General features: G+C 39.4%; 1 protein-coding gene across 6 annotated transcripts in view; it reads left to right on the top strand.

The window, feature by feature from the left end:
* The window catches only part of Cpq (carboxypeptidase Q), a 568,473-nt gene that overhangs the window by 153,722 nt on the left and 399,610 nt on the right, over positions 1-15,141 (top strand). For all 6 annotated transcript variants that reach the window (XM_060393012.1, XM_060393022.1, XM_060393030.1 and 3 more), the window contains one exon: positions 7,435-7,642. In XM_060393012.1, the coding sequence (XP_060248995.1) occupies positions 7,435-7,642 (208 nt within the window). The remainder of the gene's footprint in view (positions 1-7,434; positions 7,643-15,141) is intronic.

Raw genomic sequence — 15,141 nt, 5'->3', positions numbered from 1 at the left:
CATCTTACCCAGGGTCCTCTTTCTTGTTTACCTTCCTTAGGTGTATATATTTTAGTATATTTATCCTATCTTATAGGACTATATAAGTGAGTATATACCATGTGTGTCTTTCTGCTCCTGGGATACCTCACTCAGGATGATATTTTCTAAATCCCACCATTTGCCTGCAAATTTCATGATTTCCTTGTTTTTAATTTCTGAGTAATATTCCATTGTGTAGAAGTACCACAATTTCTGTATCCATTCCTCCAATGATGGACATCTAGGTTGTTTCCACTTTCTGGCTATTACAAATAAAGCTGCTATAACATGGTTGAGCAAATGTCTTTGATGTGTACTTGAGCTTCTTTTGGATATATGCTTAGGAGTGGTATAGCTGGATCTTGAGGTAGCACTATTCCTAATTGTCTGAGAAAGTACCAGATTGATTTCCAGAGTGGTTGTACAAGTTTACATTCCCACCAGCAATGGAGGAGGGTTCCCAATTCTCCACAACCTCTCTAGCACGTGTTGTCACTTGAGTTTTTAACCTTTGCCATTCTGATGGGTGTAAGGTGAAATCTCAGGGTCGTTTTGATTTGCATCTCTCTGATGACTAAGGATGTGGAGCATCTCTTTAGGTGTTTCTCTGCCATTCTGTATTCATCTACAGAGAATTCTCTGTTTAGCTCCATACACCATTTTTTAAATTTGATTGCTTGATTGATTGCTTTTTAATTTCTTTAGTTCTTTATATATTCTGGATATCAGCCCTCTGTCAGATATAGGATTGGTGAAGATCCGTTCCTAGTCTGTAGGCTGTTGTTTTGTTCTGATGACAATGTCCTTTGCTTTACAGAAGCTTTTCGGTTTCATGAGGTCCCATTTTTAATTGTTGCTCTAAGATTCTGTGCTGTTGATGTTCTGTTCAGGAAGTTGTCTCTTGTGTGAAGGAGTTCCAAGGTCTTCTCCACTTTATCTTCTAACTAATTTAGTGTATCTGGTTTTATGTTGAGGTCTTTGATCCACTTGGACTTTAGTTTTGTGCAGGGTGATAAATATGGATTTATTTTAATTTTTCTGCATGTAGACAACCAGTTGGACTAGCACCATTTGTTGAAGATGCTGTCTTTTTTCCATTGAATGGTTTTGGCTTCTTTGTCAAAAATTAAGTATTCATAGGTATTTGGCATCAGTCAAATTTCAAGGAAAATCCGGGTTTCAGAGTATCAAAATTTTTCTACCTGAATCCTCATTCATATTTTTTAGGGTATTTTTTTAATTTTATTTTTTTCTTATCAGTTACATTTTATTAACTCTGTATCTCAGCTGTATCCTCATTCCCTCCCAATCCCACCCTCCCTCCCTCATCTCCACCGTGCCCCTTTCCAAGTCTGCTTATAGGGGGTACCTCCGCCCCATTCATCTGATCCTGTTTTATCAGGTATCTTCAGGACTGGTTGCAAAGCCCTCCTCTGTGGCCTAACAGGACTGCTCCACCCTTGGTGGGTGGGGAGGTCAAAGAGCCAGTCATTGAGTTCCTGTTAGAAATAGTCCTTGTTGGTAGGGAGCCAAGATGGCGGCACCGGGAGAACACTGTGTCTGAGAAGCGGGACAGCACTCTCCGTGCAGCAACCAGGAGACTGAACTCGGGGCCCTAAAACTGCATCGATTGTGTTTTCCAAGTGAGGGGAGGCTCCCACGGTGTGGGAATTGGTCGGGTCCACTCTCAGCTGCCCAGCCAGAACCAAGAAGAAATCCCGGGTAATGCGGGCTTTGGGTCTCCAGGCTGGAGCTGCAAGCCTGTGTGTCCCAATCACTTTCCCAGGCTGATCAGTGGGCACAAGGGTGCCTGTGAAAACGGGGGAGCAAAGTTGCGGGTCTGATCACGGGTCACCCAGTCTTCCCCTGGAAGGTGTCACGGACCTCAGGTACCCGCCGCCATCACAACTGAGCTCCTGCCACACTGAGAGCTGTGCGCCCAGCTCACCAGTACAGAGGAGCTGCGAGCTGTGCGCCCCAGTGCAACAGGGACTGGGAACCCCTGCCTGGAGAGGGCCCCACAGGGAATGAAGAAACCGTGCTGCTGGGGTCACCTAGGCTGTGCCTGGGGAAAGTCTAGCAGGCTGCAGATCTCAAGCAGGCGAGTACGCCCAGCCATCACAGATCCGGGCCCAAGCAGGGAGCACAGAGATATTAGGAACCCAGCCCCCGCAGACTAGCAGGCAGGCGCATGCTCTGCCAGCCCAGAGGCCTGCTTTGTACCAACTACTCCTTACAGACAGAACTGTATGCCCCAAGACATCAGAGTCTTAGAGTCACTGTCTGGAGAAACCCTCACAAGGAACAAGGAACGAAACAAAGTGGACGGACTTAGGCAACCCAGTATATCCCTGGAAAAGGTCCCACAGACTGGCCCAACCCAGGGAACTGCTGTGCCCCAGATAGCCTGCTGTTACCAGGACAGCAGTACTCACCTGCCACAGATTACATCTTGGGTTCTGGGGCACAGATCCCCAACCTCAGACCTACAAAAGACTGGGAACCCTGAGATCAACCCCCAGATACTGCTCCAAGGGGCAACCAGTTATCCCTAACAAAACCGACCAAACCACGGGACACACAGGTTACAGCAGCTGATCACTAAATTTACAGCAAGAAACCCAGAAGGAGGGCAGCTGTCTCCAGGACTTCTCCCAGTGAGAAGAGAGCCCTCTTGACTAATCAGGACCACAGTTACCACCCAGGTCTCTATGCCTGAGGTGAGCTGTAGCAACTCCTGAAAAACACCAGACATCCAGTGACTATACCCAAAAAGCTGAGAAGGCTTCCTTCAGGAAAAACCATCTTCCTGCCAAAGGGATTCTCTCCACTACAAGAGTCCAGGAACAACCAGAAACTAAGTTCAAATAACTAAGCTAGCACAATGGGTAGAGGACAGCATAAAAGTTCAACCAACAAAAGCCAGAGCAATATGGCATCTCCAGAACCCAGTTATCCAGGGGCAAATTGCCCTAGACACCCCAGCATAATTGAAATTCAAGGAGATGACCTAACATCTATGCTCATGAAGAAGATAACAGAGGAAGCAAATAAAATACAAAAAGAAATAGAGGAAGCTGCAGCCAAACAGTCTGTGGCCTTTAGAGAGGAAATGCTTAAATCACTGAATGAAATAAAAGAAACAGTGGATTGTTCAAACAAACAGCTGAAGGAATTGATGGAAAAACATGAAAATACAGTCAGACAGGTTAAGGAAACCAACAAAATAGCTCAAGACCTGAAGACAGAATTGGAAAAATTAAAAAAAAAAACACAAATGGAAGAAATTGTGGAAAGAAAGAACTTAGGGAAGAAAGTAGGAACTACAGAGGTTAGTATAACCAATGGGCTACAAGAAATGGAAGAAAGAATCTCAGGTGTGGACAATACAATGGAAGAAATAGATGTATCTGTCAAAGAAAATGTTAAATCTAAAAATTCCTGAAAACAGACCATCCAAGAAATTCAAGACAACATAAAAAGACAAAGCCTAAGAATAATAGGAATAGAGGAAAAAGAAGATTCCCTGCACCAAGGCCCAGAAAATATTTTCAACAAAATCATTGAAGAAAATTTTCCCAACTTAAAGGAGAGGCCTATAAGAATACAAGAGGCCTATAGAACACCCAATAAATTAGACCAGAAAAGAAAATCCTCCCGCCACATAATAATCAAAACAGTAAGTATACAGAACAAAGAAAAAATACTAAAAGCTGCAAGAGAAAAAGGCCAAGTATCATATAATGGCAAACCCATTAGAATCACACCTGACTTTTCAACAAAGACTATGAAAGCCAGAAGGGCCTGGACAGATATCATGCAGACCCTAAGAGAACACAGATGTCAGCCCAGGCTACTATACCCAGCACTACTCTTAGTCCTCATAGACAGAGAAAACAAGATATTCAATGACAAAAACAAATTTCAACAATACCTACAAACAAATCCAGCATTATAGAAGACACTAGAAGGGAAAATACAACCCAAGAAAACTAGCTACATTCAAGAAAAAACAGGAAATAAATAACCCCACTACAGTAAAACAAAAAGCAACCAAGCACACAACCTTATGACCACAGCCAACATCAAATTCAAAGGATCTAACAGCCACTGGTCATTAATCTCTCTCAATATCAATGGACTTAATTCTCCAATAAAAAGACACAGACTAACAGAATGGATGCATCAACAAAACCCAGCAATCTGATGTATACAAGAAACACACCTAAGTCACAAAGATAGACATTACCTGAGGGTAAAGGGATAGAAGATGGCTTTCCAAGCAAATGGATGCAGGAAGCAAGCAGGAGTAGCCATTCTATTATCTGATAAAATAGACTTTCAACCAAAATTAATCAAAAGAGATGGGGAAGGACACTTCATACTCATCAAGGGAAAATTCCACCAGGAAGACATCACAATCCTGAACATCTATGCCCCAAATACAAGGGCACCCACATTTGTGAAAGAAACATTGATAAACTTAAACCACACATACATCCACACACACTAATAGTGGGAGACTTCAACACCTCACTCTCAACAAAGGACAGGTCAACAAAACAGAAATTAAACAAAGAAACAATGTCTCTAACAGAGTTCATGAATCAAATGGACCTCACAGACATTTACAGAACCTTACACCCAAACACAAAAGAATTTACCTTCTTCTCAGCACCTCATGGAACCTTCTCCAAAATAGACCACATAGTTGGTCACAAGCCTCAACAGAAAGAAGAAGATTGAAATAATCCCTTGTATCCTGTCTGATCACCATGGAATAAAGCTGGACCATAATAACAACAGAAATAGCAAAAAGCCTACACATACATGGAAACTGAACAACTTGCTACTAAAAGACAGCTGGTTCGGGGAAGTAGTAAACAAAGAAATTAAAATCTTCCTAGAACTCAATGAAAATGAAGACAAAATATACCCAAACTTGTGGGACACAATGAAAGCAGTGCTAAGAGGAAAGTTCATAGCACTAAGTGCCTTCAAGAAGAAATTTGAGACAGCTCATTCAAGCAACTTAATGGCTCACTTAAAAACCCTAGAAAAAGAAGAAGCAGACACACCAAGAAGGAGTAGACAGCTGGAAATAGTCAAACTCAGGGCTGAAATCAATCAATTAGAAACAAATAAAACAATTCAAAGAATCAATGAAACCAAGAGCTGGTTCTTTGAGAAAATCAACAAGATAGACAAACCCTTAGCCAAGCTATCTAAAGGCAGAGAGACACCATCCAAATAAACAAAATCAGAAATGAAAAGTGGGACATAACTACAGACACTGAGGAAATTCAAACAATAATTAGGACTTACTTCAAAAGTCTATACGCAACAGAATTTGAAAATTTAAATGGAATGGACAATTTTCTGGATCCATTTGACTTAATAAAGCTGAATCAGGACCAGGTAAATCAATTAAATAGTCCTATATCTTCCAAGGAAATAGAAGCAGTCATCAAAAGTCTCCCATCTAAAAAAAGCCCAGGACCTGATGGTTTCAGTGCAGAATTCTACCAGACCTTCAAAAAAGAGCTAACTCCAATTCTCTTCAAACTATTCCACAAAATAGAAACAGAAGAAACATTACCAAACTCATTCTATGAAGCCACAGTCACTTTGGTACCTAAACCACACAAAGACCCAACAAAAAAAGAGAACTTCAGGCCAATCTCCCTTGTGAACATTGATGCAAAAATACTCAACAAAATACTCACAAACTGAATACAAGAACATATCAAAGATATCATCCACCATGACCAAGTAGGCATCATCCCAGGTATGCAGAGGTGGTTCAATACACGGAAATCCATCAATGTGATCCACCATATTAACAAACTGAAAGAAAAAAACCACATGATAATCTCCCTAGATGCTGAAAAAGCATTTGACAAAATCCAACATCCATTCATGTTTCAAGTATTGGAGAGATCAAGGATACAAGGCACATATCTAAACATAGTAAAGGCGATATACAGCAAACCTATAGCCAACATCAAACTGAACAAAGAGAAACTTAAAGGAATGCCACTGAAATCAGGGACAAGACAAGGCTGCCCACTCTCTCCATATCTCTTCAACATAGTTCTGGAAGTCCTTGCTAGAACAATAAGACACTAAAAATTTTCCCAAATTACAGTTACCGTTATAATGGCATCTTTTAAGTTTTCAAAATAAAACAATTCCCTCCAAAAAAACCCAATATCCTAATTCTCTAGTTTATAATATTAAGAAAATATAACAGATATTTGCTCATTACTTTAGATTTTACTGATATATTTAGTGATTGCCTGGCTAAATCCATGGAGCAATAAATGTCAGGGACTATGACTGTAGTTTAGCATTTGAGTGCATGCCTAGCATAGGCTAATCTTGAAATTCAATTCCTAGCATATACATAATGCAAAACAAGAATATATGTCTTTTTCTTAGATTTAGCCATTGCATCTTTCTTTTCTATGAGTTTATGTGAGTGTACATGTGAACGTGTGTTGTATATGTCTTTAAGTGTATATATGTGTGTACATATGTGTATGTGCTTACATGTATGTATGTGCATGTGTGTGTTTGTATATATGTGTATGTATGTGTGCATGTGTGTGAGTGTGTACTTGTATATGTGTATATATATATGTCTGTTTGTATGTGTATATGTTTGCATGTGTTTGCATGAATTATTGGAAAACAGAAACCCTTTTCCTTTAATCAGAAAAGTGTGGTAATGTGGGAAAGAGTTATGAGGAAAAGGGCAAATGTAATCAGAACAAACAGATTCAAGGGCATTTATACATATTCTGAATTTTTTTTTTTTACTTGAAGAATAGTGGTGTATTTTTTGGTGATGAACTATATCAAGTTTTGAAGCACAAGAAGTTTACACGTCCTTTTTGGTGTTTGTATCTAAAGAAGAAAAGGAAGAGGCTGACTTTTATTGTTCTCAGGAGAAGGCACATTCGTAAAAACATTGCTTTCTAAGGGTGTCCTTCCCGGGCTGCCACCCTTTGAGAGAGGTTTAATAACATATCAAAATAGCTTTATGAAGGAGTAAATTTGTGTTTCATTTTACTAAAATTTATGAGATGCAATTTTAAAAATAAACAGTGCCCTTCAATGAAATCCAGGATTTCTTTGGATAGAAAGGAAAAGTATCTATTCAAGCAATTTGTGACTTAATACCAGCTGACACTGAGTTGAAAAACCTTAAGTTGTATGTTATATTATTTTGAATGTCTTGGCTCCCTGTTGGGCAGCTGACTAACTCTGCAGTCTTGCCCCCATTGTAACTAGCTCTCAAACTCCCTTCTGCACTCAGTTTGCTTGTAGCCAACAGAACATGTGTGACCTTTTGTGTGCCAATTCCACCTGGCTGATAAGAAATCATAATTGTTTGACTTTTACTTCTAGGCATCACAGCAGAAGTGCTGGTGGTGACCTCATTTGATGAACTTCAGAGACGGGCATCGGAGGCAAGAGGGAAGATCGTTGTTTATAACCAGCCTTATACTAGCTATGGAGTAACAGTGCAGTACCGTGTGCGGGGAGCTGTGGAGGCTGCCAAGGTGGGGGCTGTGGCATCCCTTATCCGATCAGTAGCTTCCTTTTCTATCTACAGGTGAGTTGTGACATTTGTTTGAAGTATTTTCAAAAACTAGTTTTCCATGGAAAAGAAGACAGAATGAAATAAAAGCAAATCATCGAAATAAAAGTACTGATAGTTCATGGAATCTCCTCCCCATTCCACTTTTGGTAATTTGTTTGCAATATTTGCTTTGGCCTTTTTCGGATCCCAAGCATCATTTATAAATTCCTCTGAAAGGTTTTACACATTCAAAATGATCCCATAACATTCTTTATGTAATTAACACACTGTGTGTTTCATTGGAAGGAGAACTGAGTTCATGTCTGAGTTTCATCCAAAATTCCTATTGACTGCAGAGAAGGCCAGGCTGTTTCCATGTTGCTATAGAAGTGAAATTAAAAGCAGAGTGGGTGACATGATGGGAAACGTCTCTCATGTCGTAGAAAGAAGCCTTTCTGGACAACTGTGTGCACTGCTTACATTGTTTCTTTACTGTCTCTGGCTGTGTAATTCTCCTACAAGATGATTTTTAAGCCTAAATGAGCTAAATTTATGAAAATGTTTGTTTATTTGTAGATGTCTGTATAAATAAATGTTTGGTAGACTTATCTTTTTTGGAGCCTGTTGAGGTTATGGCAACATATTTATTTATTTTGTATTACTTTATAATATTTTATGTGTATAGTGTTTGCCTGTATGTATGTATTTAGAAACTGGAGGTAGAGATGGTTGTTACCTGCCATGGGGGTACCTATTATCTACAAGAGCAGTAAGTGCTCTTATCCCATGAATATCTACTTTTAATTTTTAATAGGTGTATTCCTTCCCTCCATCTCCAGGGTTTTGCTATGTGCCCAATCTGTACTTGAACTCTTGAGGTCAAATGACTCTCCTGCCTCTGTCTCCTGAGTAGCTGAAACTGCCAGCATGCACTCACTTTCTGAAGCCAACATGCTTCATAGAATCTTAGCCCTAGAAAGAAATTCATGATTGCAATGGATAAAAGCTCTAAAAACTGACCTATGTCTATTTGGCCTGGATTAACGGTCATATATGGCACAGTCACATTCTGAAATAAATAAAATAAAATACTTGAAAAGCTGATAAAAGAAGCAATATTTAATGTATCCTGGTCTGATATGTAATATACATATATTATATATATATATATATATATATATATATATATATATATATATATAATTTCAGATAGTTTATTCAAGTCCTAGAGCTGAATATTTTGTTTTATTATAAAGGAAAACTGTATTTTTTTTCATAACTGCTGTTTGGAACTGAAGACACAGCTGGTTGACCTTAATTAGTACTCTTTACTCCTTAAAATAAAATCAGCAGCTGGGATTTGCAGTTAGAAAATAGTTGTACAGAAGTACAAAGTGCAGGATGGAGACTTTTTATTTTACATGGATAAGATGTCTTCCCAGGGGAACAAGATAGTATGGGTTAAAAACTGCCCACTAGGAAGTTACACTGGTATCATGGAGCTAAAAATAATGTTCTTTGTAAAGTCTTTAATGGTTTCAAGACTGTTGAAATAATGATTGGATCATATCCTTTTGGATGGTTAATCTTCCCAGGAGAGAAATCCAAACATGGCTAGCTTACTTCCCAGAATACCTCAGCTACTCCTTGGAATAACACACTCAGCAATCTGTGGTCATTCACCATGATTTCATTTGTCATGAGGCATAAATTATGGAATGAGTCTATTGCTGTATAAAACTGGAACACAGCCAGGAATCTTTATTTAAGAACTGCAACTCATAAGGCTAATGTATTCCCAGATGACTTACTGCACAGCCATCCACCAGGCTCATTGGCATGTTTTTATTTGTTTGATTTTTGTATTTATTCTTCTCTCAGTATAATAAAGACATCTGGAAACCTAGGCTATGGCCTAGTGTGAGAATTGCACAGCGTGGCCTTATATGTTAGACGTTAAAGCTTGAAGTGAGCAGCTTTTACTGTGTTAAAGCAACTTTTCTTCATGGATCTAGATCTGGCCTGATTATAGCTTTCCATAGGCTTTTATAATTCAACAACATGTCACTGGCCTCTTAATGCTATAACCCCATTTTGGCAAAGTATTTGAATGTAAAAATAATACTTGCCATGGCATACCATGTCCTTTACCTTGATACATGCCATGTTACTTATTGTGACATCAATCTGAAGAACCATGCAGATGGGGCCATTTTCTCCATTTCTCAGTAGTAAAGCAAACATTCAGAGAGTTGGATACATGAGCATATTTACTTCTTTCATCCTGAAAAATAAAAATCAAGATAATACAAGGTCCCTTGTTTCTTCATAGCTTGTTTCAAAGACTTAGTTTCTGTATATTTCTATCTGTAATTCCTTATCTTTCATTTACCATGAGTACTTTAGTGTGGCTTTGTGAGTACAAAGAAGGAACTTGTTAGAGTCACAAATAGTCCCTAATTTCTAAAATAGACTGGACTTTCAGGACTTCTTTTTCAAATATGCCTCTCCCTATGTGCCTCTTTCCCCCATGTCCCTCTCTCCCCCAATGTCACTCTCTCTCCCTATCTCCCTGTCCCCCACAATGTCCCTTATCTAACTCTCACCCCTATTCCCTCCTTCACCCTTTCCTTTCCTCTCCTTGTGTCCTTCCTTCCTCCATAACTCCCTCTTTCCCCAGTGTTCTTCCTTCTTCTTACATCCTTATGTCTTTCTATGTCTCTTTTCTCTGTGTCCCTCTCTCCCCAAATGAATGTCCCTCTCCCTTTGTCCTTCTCTCCCCATGTTCCTCTCTCTCCTTGTCCCTCCTTCTCCTTGTGTCCTTCCCTCCTCTATACCTCTCTTGACCTGTCTTCTTCTCTCTCCCAATGTCCTTTCCTCTTCCTATGTTCCTCTCTCTCTCTCTGTATCTCCCTCTCTGCCCATGTTCCTCCCTCTGCCTGTCTCTGCCTATCCTGTGTCCCTGCTTCATCCATACCTCTCTCATCCTCTGTCCCTCTCTTCCCAATGTCCTTCCCTCTTCCTATGTCCCTCCCTGTCACTATATCCCTTCCTCTCCCATCCCTCACTCTACCTCCCATTTCCCCCCATGTTCCTCCCTCCTTCGTCCTCCTCTCTTCCTCTATTCCTCTCTCACCCATTACACTCCTCATGTCTTCATCTGTCTATGTCTCTCCCTTTCCTTGCATCTCTGCCCTCCCACTACTCCTTTCTCTATCTTTATCCTTCCTCGTTCTCTCCCTCTCTATTTATCCCTTCCCTATTTCTTTGGCCAGAGACTAAAATGTTCTGCTTAAGCATTTTCTATGAGTTATTTATAAATATTCTGCCAGTAGCTCCAGGCCCATCTATCCACCTACCTGTTGATTTTCCTCTCAGTGTTCTAAGTTGATACAAATTTTAGTGTTTTCAAAAACCAAACTCTTTCTCTTTACCTTTTTCTTTTGTGTTTCCTTCCTATCACACAGTCCTTAGTTATACTTTTCTCTTTCCTTGTCCTCATTTCTAGTAGTCAACAAGTCTCTTAGCTTCTGCCTTATATCAAGCATTTCAACAGATACAAGTGGAACAGCCCCATTTTGCAGCATCTCTTTAGAACTTTATTTCTGCAGTTTCCTAGCATTGCATATTTTCTTTGCTCCCCTCCATACAGTGTCTCACTGTCACAGTCTGTCCTTCATTGTTGATTTTAGGCTTTTCTTTTGGAGAACATGCTCTGATTCTCAGTCATAGTCCAGGTGATTTACCTCTTTTTGGTACATCATCCTGTATGTCTTCCATATCCAATGTGCTGGAGGCAGTTTTGATATGTGCATTGCTAGCATAGACTACTGCTAACAAGCAGCTTTACTTCAGTCACTTAATGCAATAAGAGTCCGCTTATTGTCCACAAAGCAGTTATTAGGAGGCAGTGCTTCTTTTCATCTCGTGTCTCTACAGCTCTGAGACCTGAATCTTCTGAGCCTGTACCTGAACAAGAAGCTGGCAGAGAGCTGATGGTCCATAGGGAGGTTTTCCTGTGCTTATTCCTGTCTAGGTCCATAGACAGAGCACCATCTTCACTCATATTCTATTATCTAGCATGCCAATACATGGAGGCTAGGAAATCCAGTTTATGTCCAAGGAAAATGGATTTGGTGAAAAACTTTTCAGTTTGATCAATTGTCTGACAATCCACTATGCTCTAAGTTCCAGGAAAACATTGATTGTACACACATACACACAAACAAACAAATGCACACACACACAATTACACATGCACATAAAGACGGGGTTTGAAAGTATACATAAAATACATAATAAATAATATAAATAAAATAAATAAAATCTATTTATAAGAGCATAACATTTGATCTCTAGCAGGATTCTAGAAACGTCTGTTGACGAAATGAACTTGCTTGAGATTGTAGGGTAAATGACAGTGATAATAAGCCAGCTGACTGAGTTGCTAGACTTCACTGACCATGCTGTATAAATCCTTCTTGTAAGCTTAAAATATTTCCATCCTTTTAGAGCACTTTGTTTTGTATTTGAAAGAACCTATCCAAATGCCCAAATTATAAATATATTTTTTGAAAAAATATTTTTGAACAATGATTTTTTGAGTTGATGATTAGAAAAAAAATAGTACCCTTTTCTCTGGCAAAGTTTTTTCCTACAGTTCTATGAGAGAAGCTGGCGCTAGACTCAGGAATAGAGACAGCAGAAGCCAGCAATGCCAAGGAACAGGGTATGAATTACAATTCATTGCTGTTTGTCTTCATGATTAAAGAGTCCTCACATAACCGTTGTAATTGATACCTTGAGCAGTATTTAGTGTAACCACTAATATCAGCACCCATTTTGGAAGAACACATGACTATGTGATACCCTCAGAAGACAACTCTTTTCTTTCTGACAGATCACTTCCAGGCACTTGTTATTTTTCTTAACTACCAGGGTTAGAGCTTCTGTGCTCAAATTTAGGTCAAATATGAGACTTTTCATTTTATTGATGCTCTTGTAATAATCTGACCTTTCATTCACCATTGAGCTCATGAGATCATTTCAATTTTTTCTGAATGTTAAATATCTTATTTTTGTAATGAAAAACATTTTAGTAATTATTAAAATTACTTTTAGAGAAGGTCTATAGAATAAAACAGTGTTATGGAACCATTTGTCTTTGGTTACTTTGGAAATTTACCATATTTTTTTTCTGAACATAATTTTTTCTTTCTTTCTTTATTTTTTATTAGTTACATCTTATTTATTTATTTATTTATTTATTTTTATTAGTTACATTTTATTAACTCTGTATCCCAACTGTATCCCGCTCCTTCATTCCCTCCCAAATCCTCCCTCCCTCCCTTATCTCCTCCCTGCCCCTTTCCAAGTCCACTGATTGGGGAGGACCTCCTCCCCTTTCATCTGACCTCGTTTTATCAGGTATCTTCAGGACTGGCTGCAAAGACCTCCTCTGTGGCCTAGCAGGACTGCTCCTCCTTTGGGGGTTGGGGAGGTCAAAGAGCCTGCCATTGAGTTCCTGTCAGAAATAGTCCCTGTTCCCCTTACTATGGTAAACCAATTGATTACTGAGCTACCACAGGCTTCATCCAAGCAGAGGTTCTAAGTTATATCCATACATGGTCCTTGGTGGAGTGTCAGTCTCAGAAAAGACCCCTGTGCCCAGATATATTTGGTCCTTGTGGAGCTCCTATCTTTTCCATGTCATACAAACTCCCCCTTCTTTCCTATGGTTCCCTGCACTCTGGCAAAGGTTTGGTTATGAGTCTCAGTATCTGCTTTGATACACTGATTAAATATTTACTGAGAACTTCCCATACATTTCTAATGGTGCTAATGATGATTAGAACAAGTTAGACCTCTTTCTCTCTGTCTCTCTCTGTGCGTTGTGTGTGTATGCACACACATGAAGATACACAAGAACATATGTACACATGTATATGGATGTTAGAAGACAGTGTCCAATATTGTACCCTGTGTACTATACCTCAGGTAGGCATCATTTGTCCTTTTTGATGGGCAATCAGGGTCTTTCATTCGCATGGAGCTTTCCAAATGAACTGGGATGGCTGGTCAGGAAGCTTATGAAACCCATTTGTCTTTTTCTTCCAGCCTTGGGATCATAAGCACATGCCTTCATGTCTGTTTTTTTTTTTTTTTAAGGAGACTATGATTCACAAGGAAAGCAGTTTAGTGATGGCAAAATCTTCTAAGCCTTAGTCACCATTATACTGATGTTGTTCCTTCAGACGTAGTCTATCTTGGTGGGCAGATAGATCCCGATGATTAGTTAAATGTATTTTATGTATAGTGTGAAATGCCTAGTTAAGGGAAAGAATGGAGGAAGACAATGACCACAAACAGAATTTTATGGCGCTATTGTGCTAAGGCTCTGTAAAGGCTTAAATTTTCTTAATTAATTCTGTATGGAACTCAATAGAAGTAGAAACTAGTGTTTATATTTTAGACCATCAGAGTGTTAAATGACCTATGAAGTTACACAGCTTGTGAAGGACTGGATTCAAATTCATATCCTCCTGATCTGTGTTCAATTATATCATATCCATGAATCTGAGAAGCTAATCCTGTAGGAGTCTAGAGGAAATAAAAGGAATATGGGCCCCACTTCACTGAATATGTATGCTTAGGGGTATAGTCTACAAGAAGGTAGAAAGGTATTCTATGTAATATCAAGTCAAAATTTGGAGTGTGTGATGTATTTGGGCAATATGCAGGTAGAGACCAGTTTAGCTGGAGCCAAGTCTACTCAGGGATCAAAGAAATATAATTTTGGGGTGAGCAGAAGAAAAAATATTTGAAGAATTTATAGTATCATATTGGAAGATTTTCAGTTTAATGCAAAGGAAATGAATGTGTTGGCACCCTCTTCCCATTTCCTGGGACAGTATCAGCAACAACAACTTTTCTGAAATAGAGAACTTTAGGCTCCTCCCATGATCCATTAAATTGGAAACCCTAGGTTGAAGTTCAGCAAGTGGCTTGACAAGCCCTGCAGATTTCTAATGCACATGAACATTAAATATAGCTTTAGAAATATTAGCCTGCACGAGTGCCTTTTCTCCTTGGAGAAGGTGGTTGTAGGGCAACCTCATGCAGAGTGAAAGAAGTCATAAATGATGGGGGGAGGGAGAGGAGTTAAGCAAGATAATATGAAAAAAATTCAAGTCCAAACTTGATAGGCAGTTCAATTTGAGGTGGAAGAAGGTTTGTCAAGCCTGACAAACCCCCAGGTTGAAATGCTATGAAATCAGTCTGTACTCAGCTCTGTTAAGAATTTTTTTAAATCGTGTACTGTATAACAGTTGGGGTTTGTGGATTCCAAAGCAAAGTCAGATCTGATTGATTCACCTACTGTACTCTGTAGGAAAGCTTTAGCCAAACGCATTTGCCCCACCCAAGTCCTTTCTGGAGGGGATGTGTTCATGGTGCCCAGTGTCAGTACCCTTGGCCCAGTGTCAGTAACCTCTTTTTCTAGCATTTTCTCATTGATATTATCTGGCTGATGG

The sequence above is a fragment of the Meriones unguiculatus genome, chromosome 1, assembly GCF_030254825.1.
Source record: "Meriones unguiculatus strain TT.TT164.6M chromosome 1, Bangor_MerUng_6.1, whole genome shotgun sequence".
Classification (NCBI taxonomy): domain Eukaryota; kingdom Metazoa; phylum Chordata; class Mammalia; order Rodentia; family Muridae; genus Meriones; species Meriones unguiculatus.
Note: the sequence above shows the minus strand (reverse complement) of the source record. Positions and strands in the feature narration are given on the sequence as shown.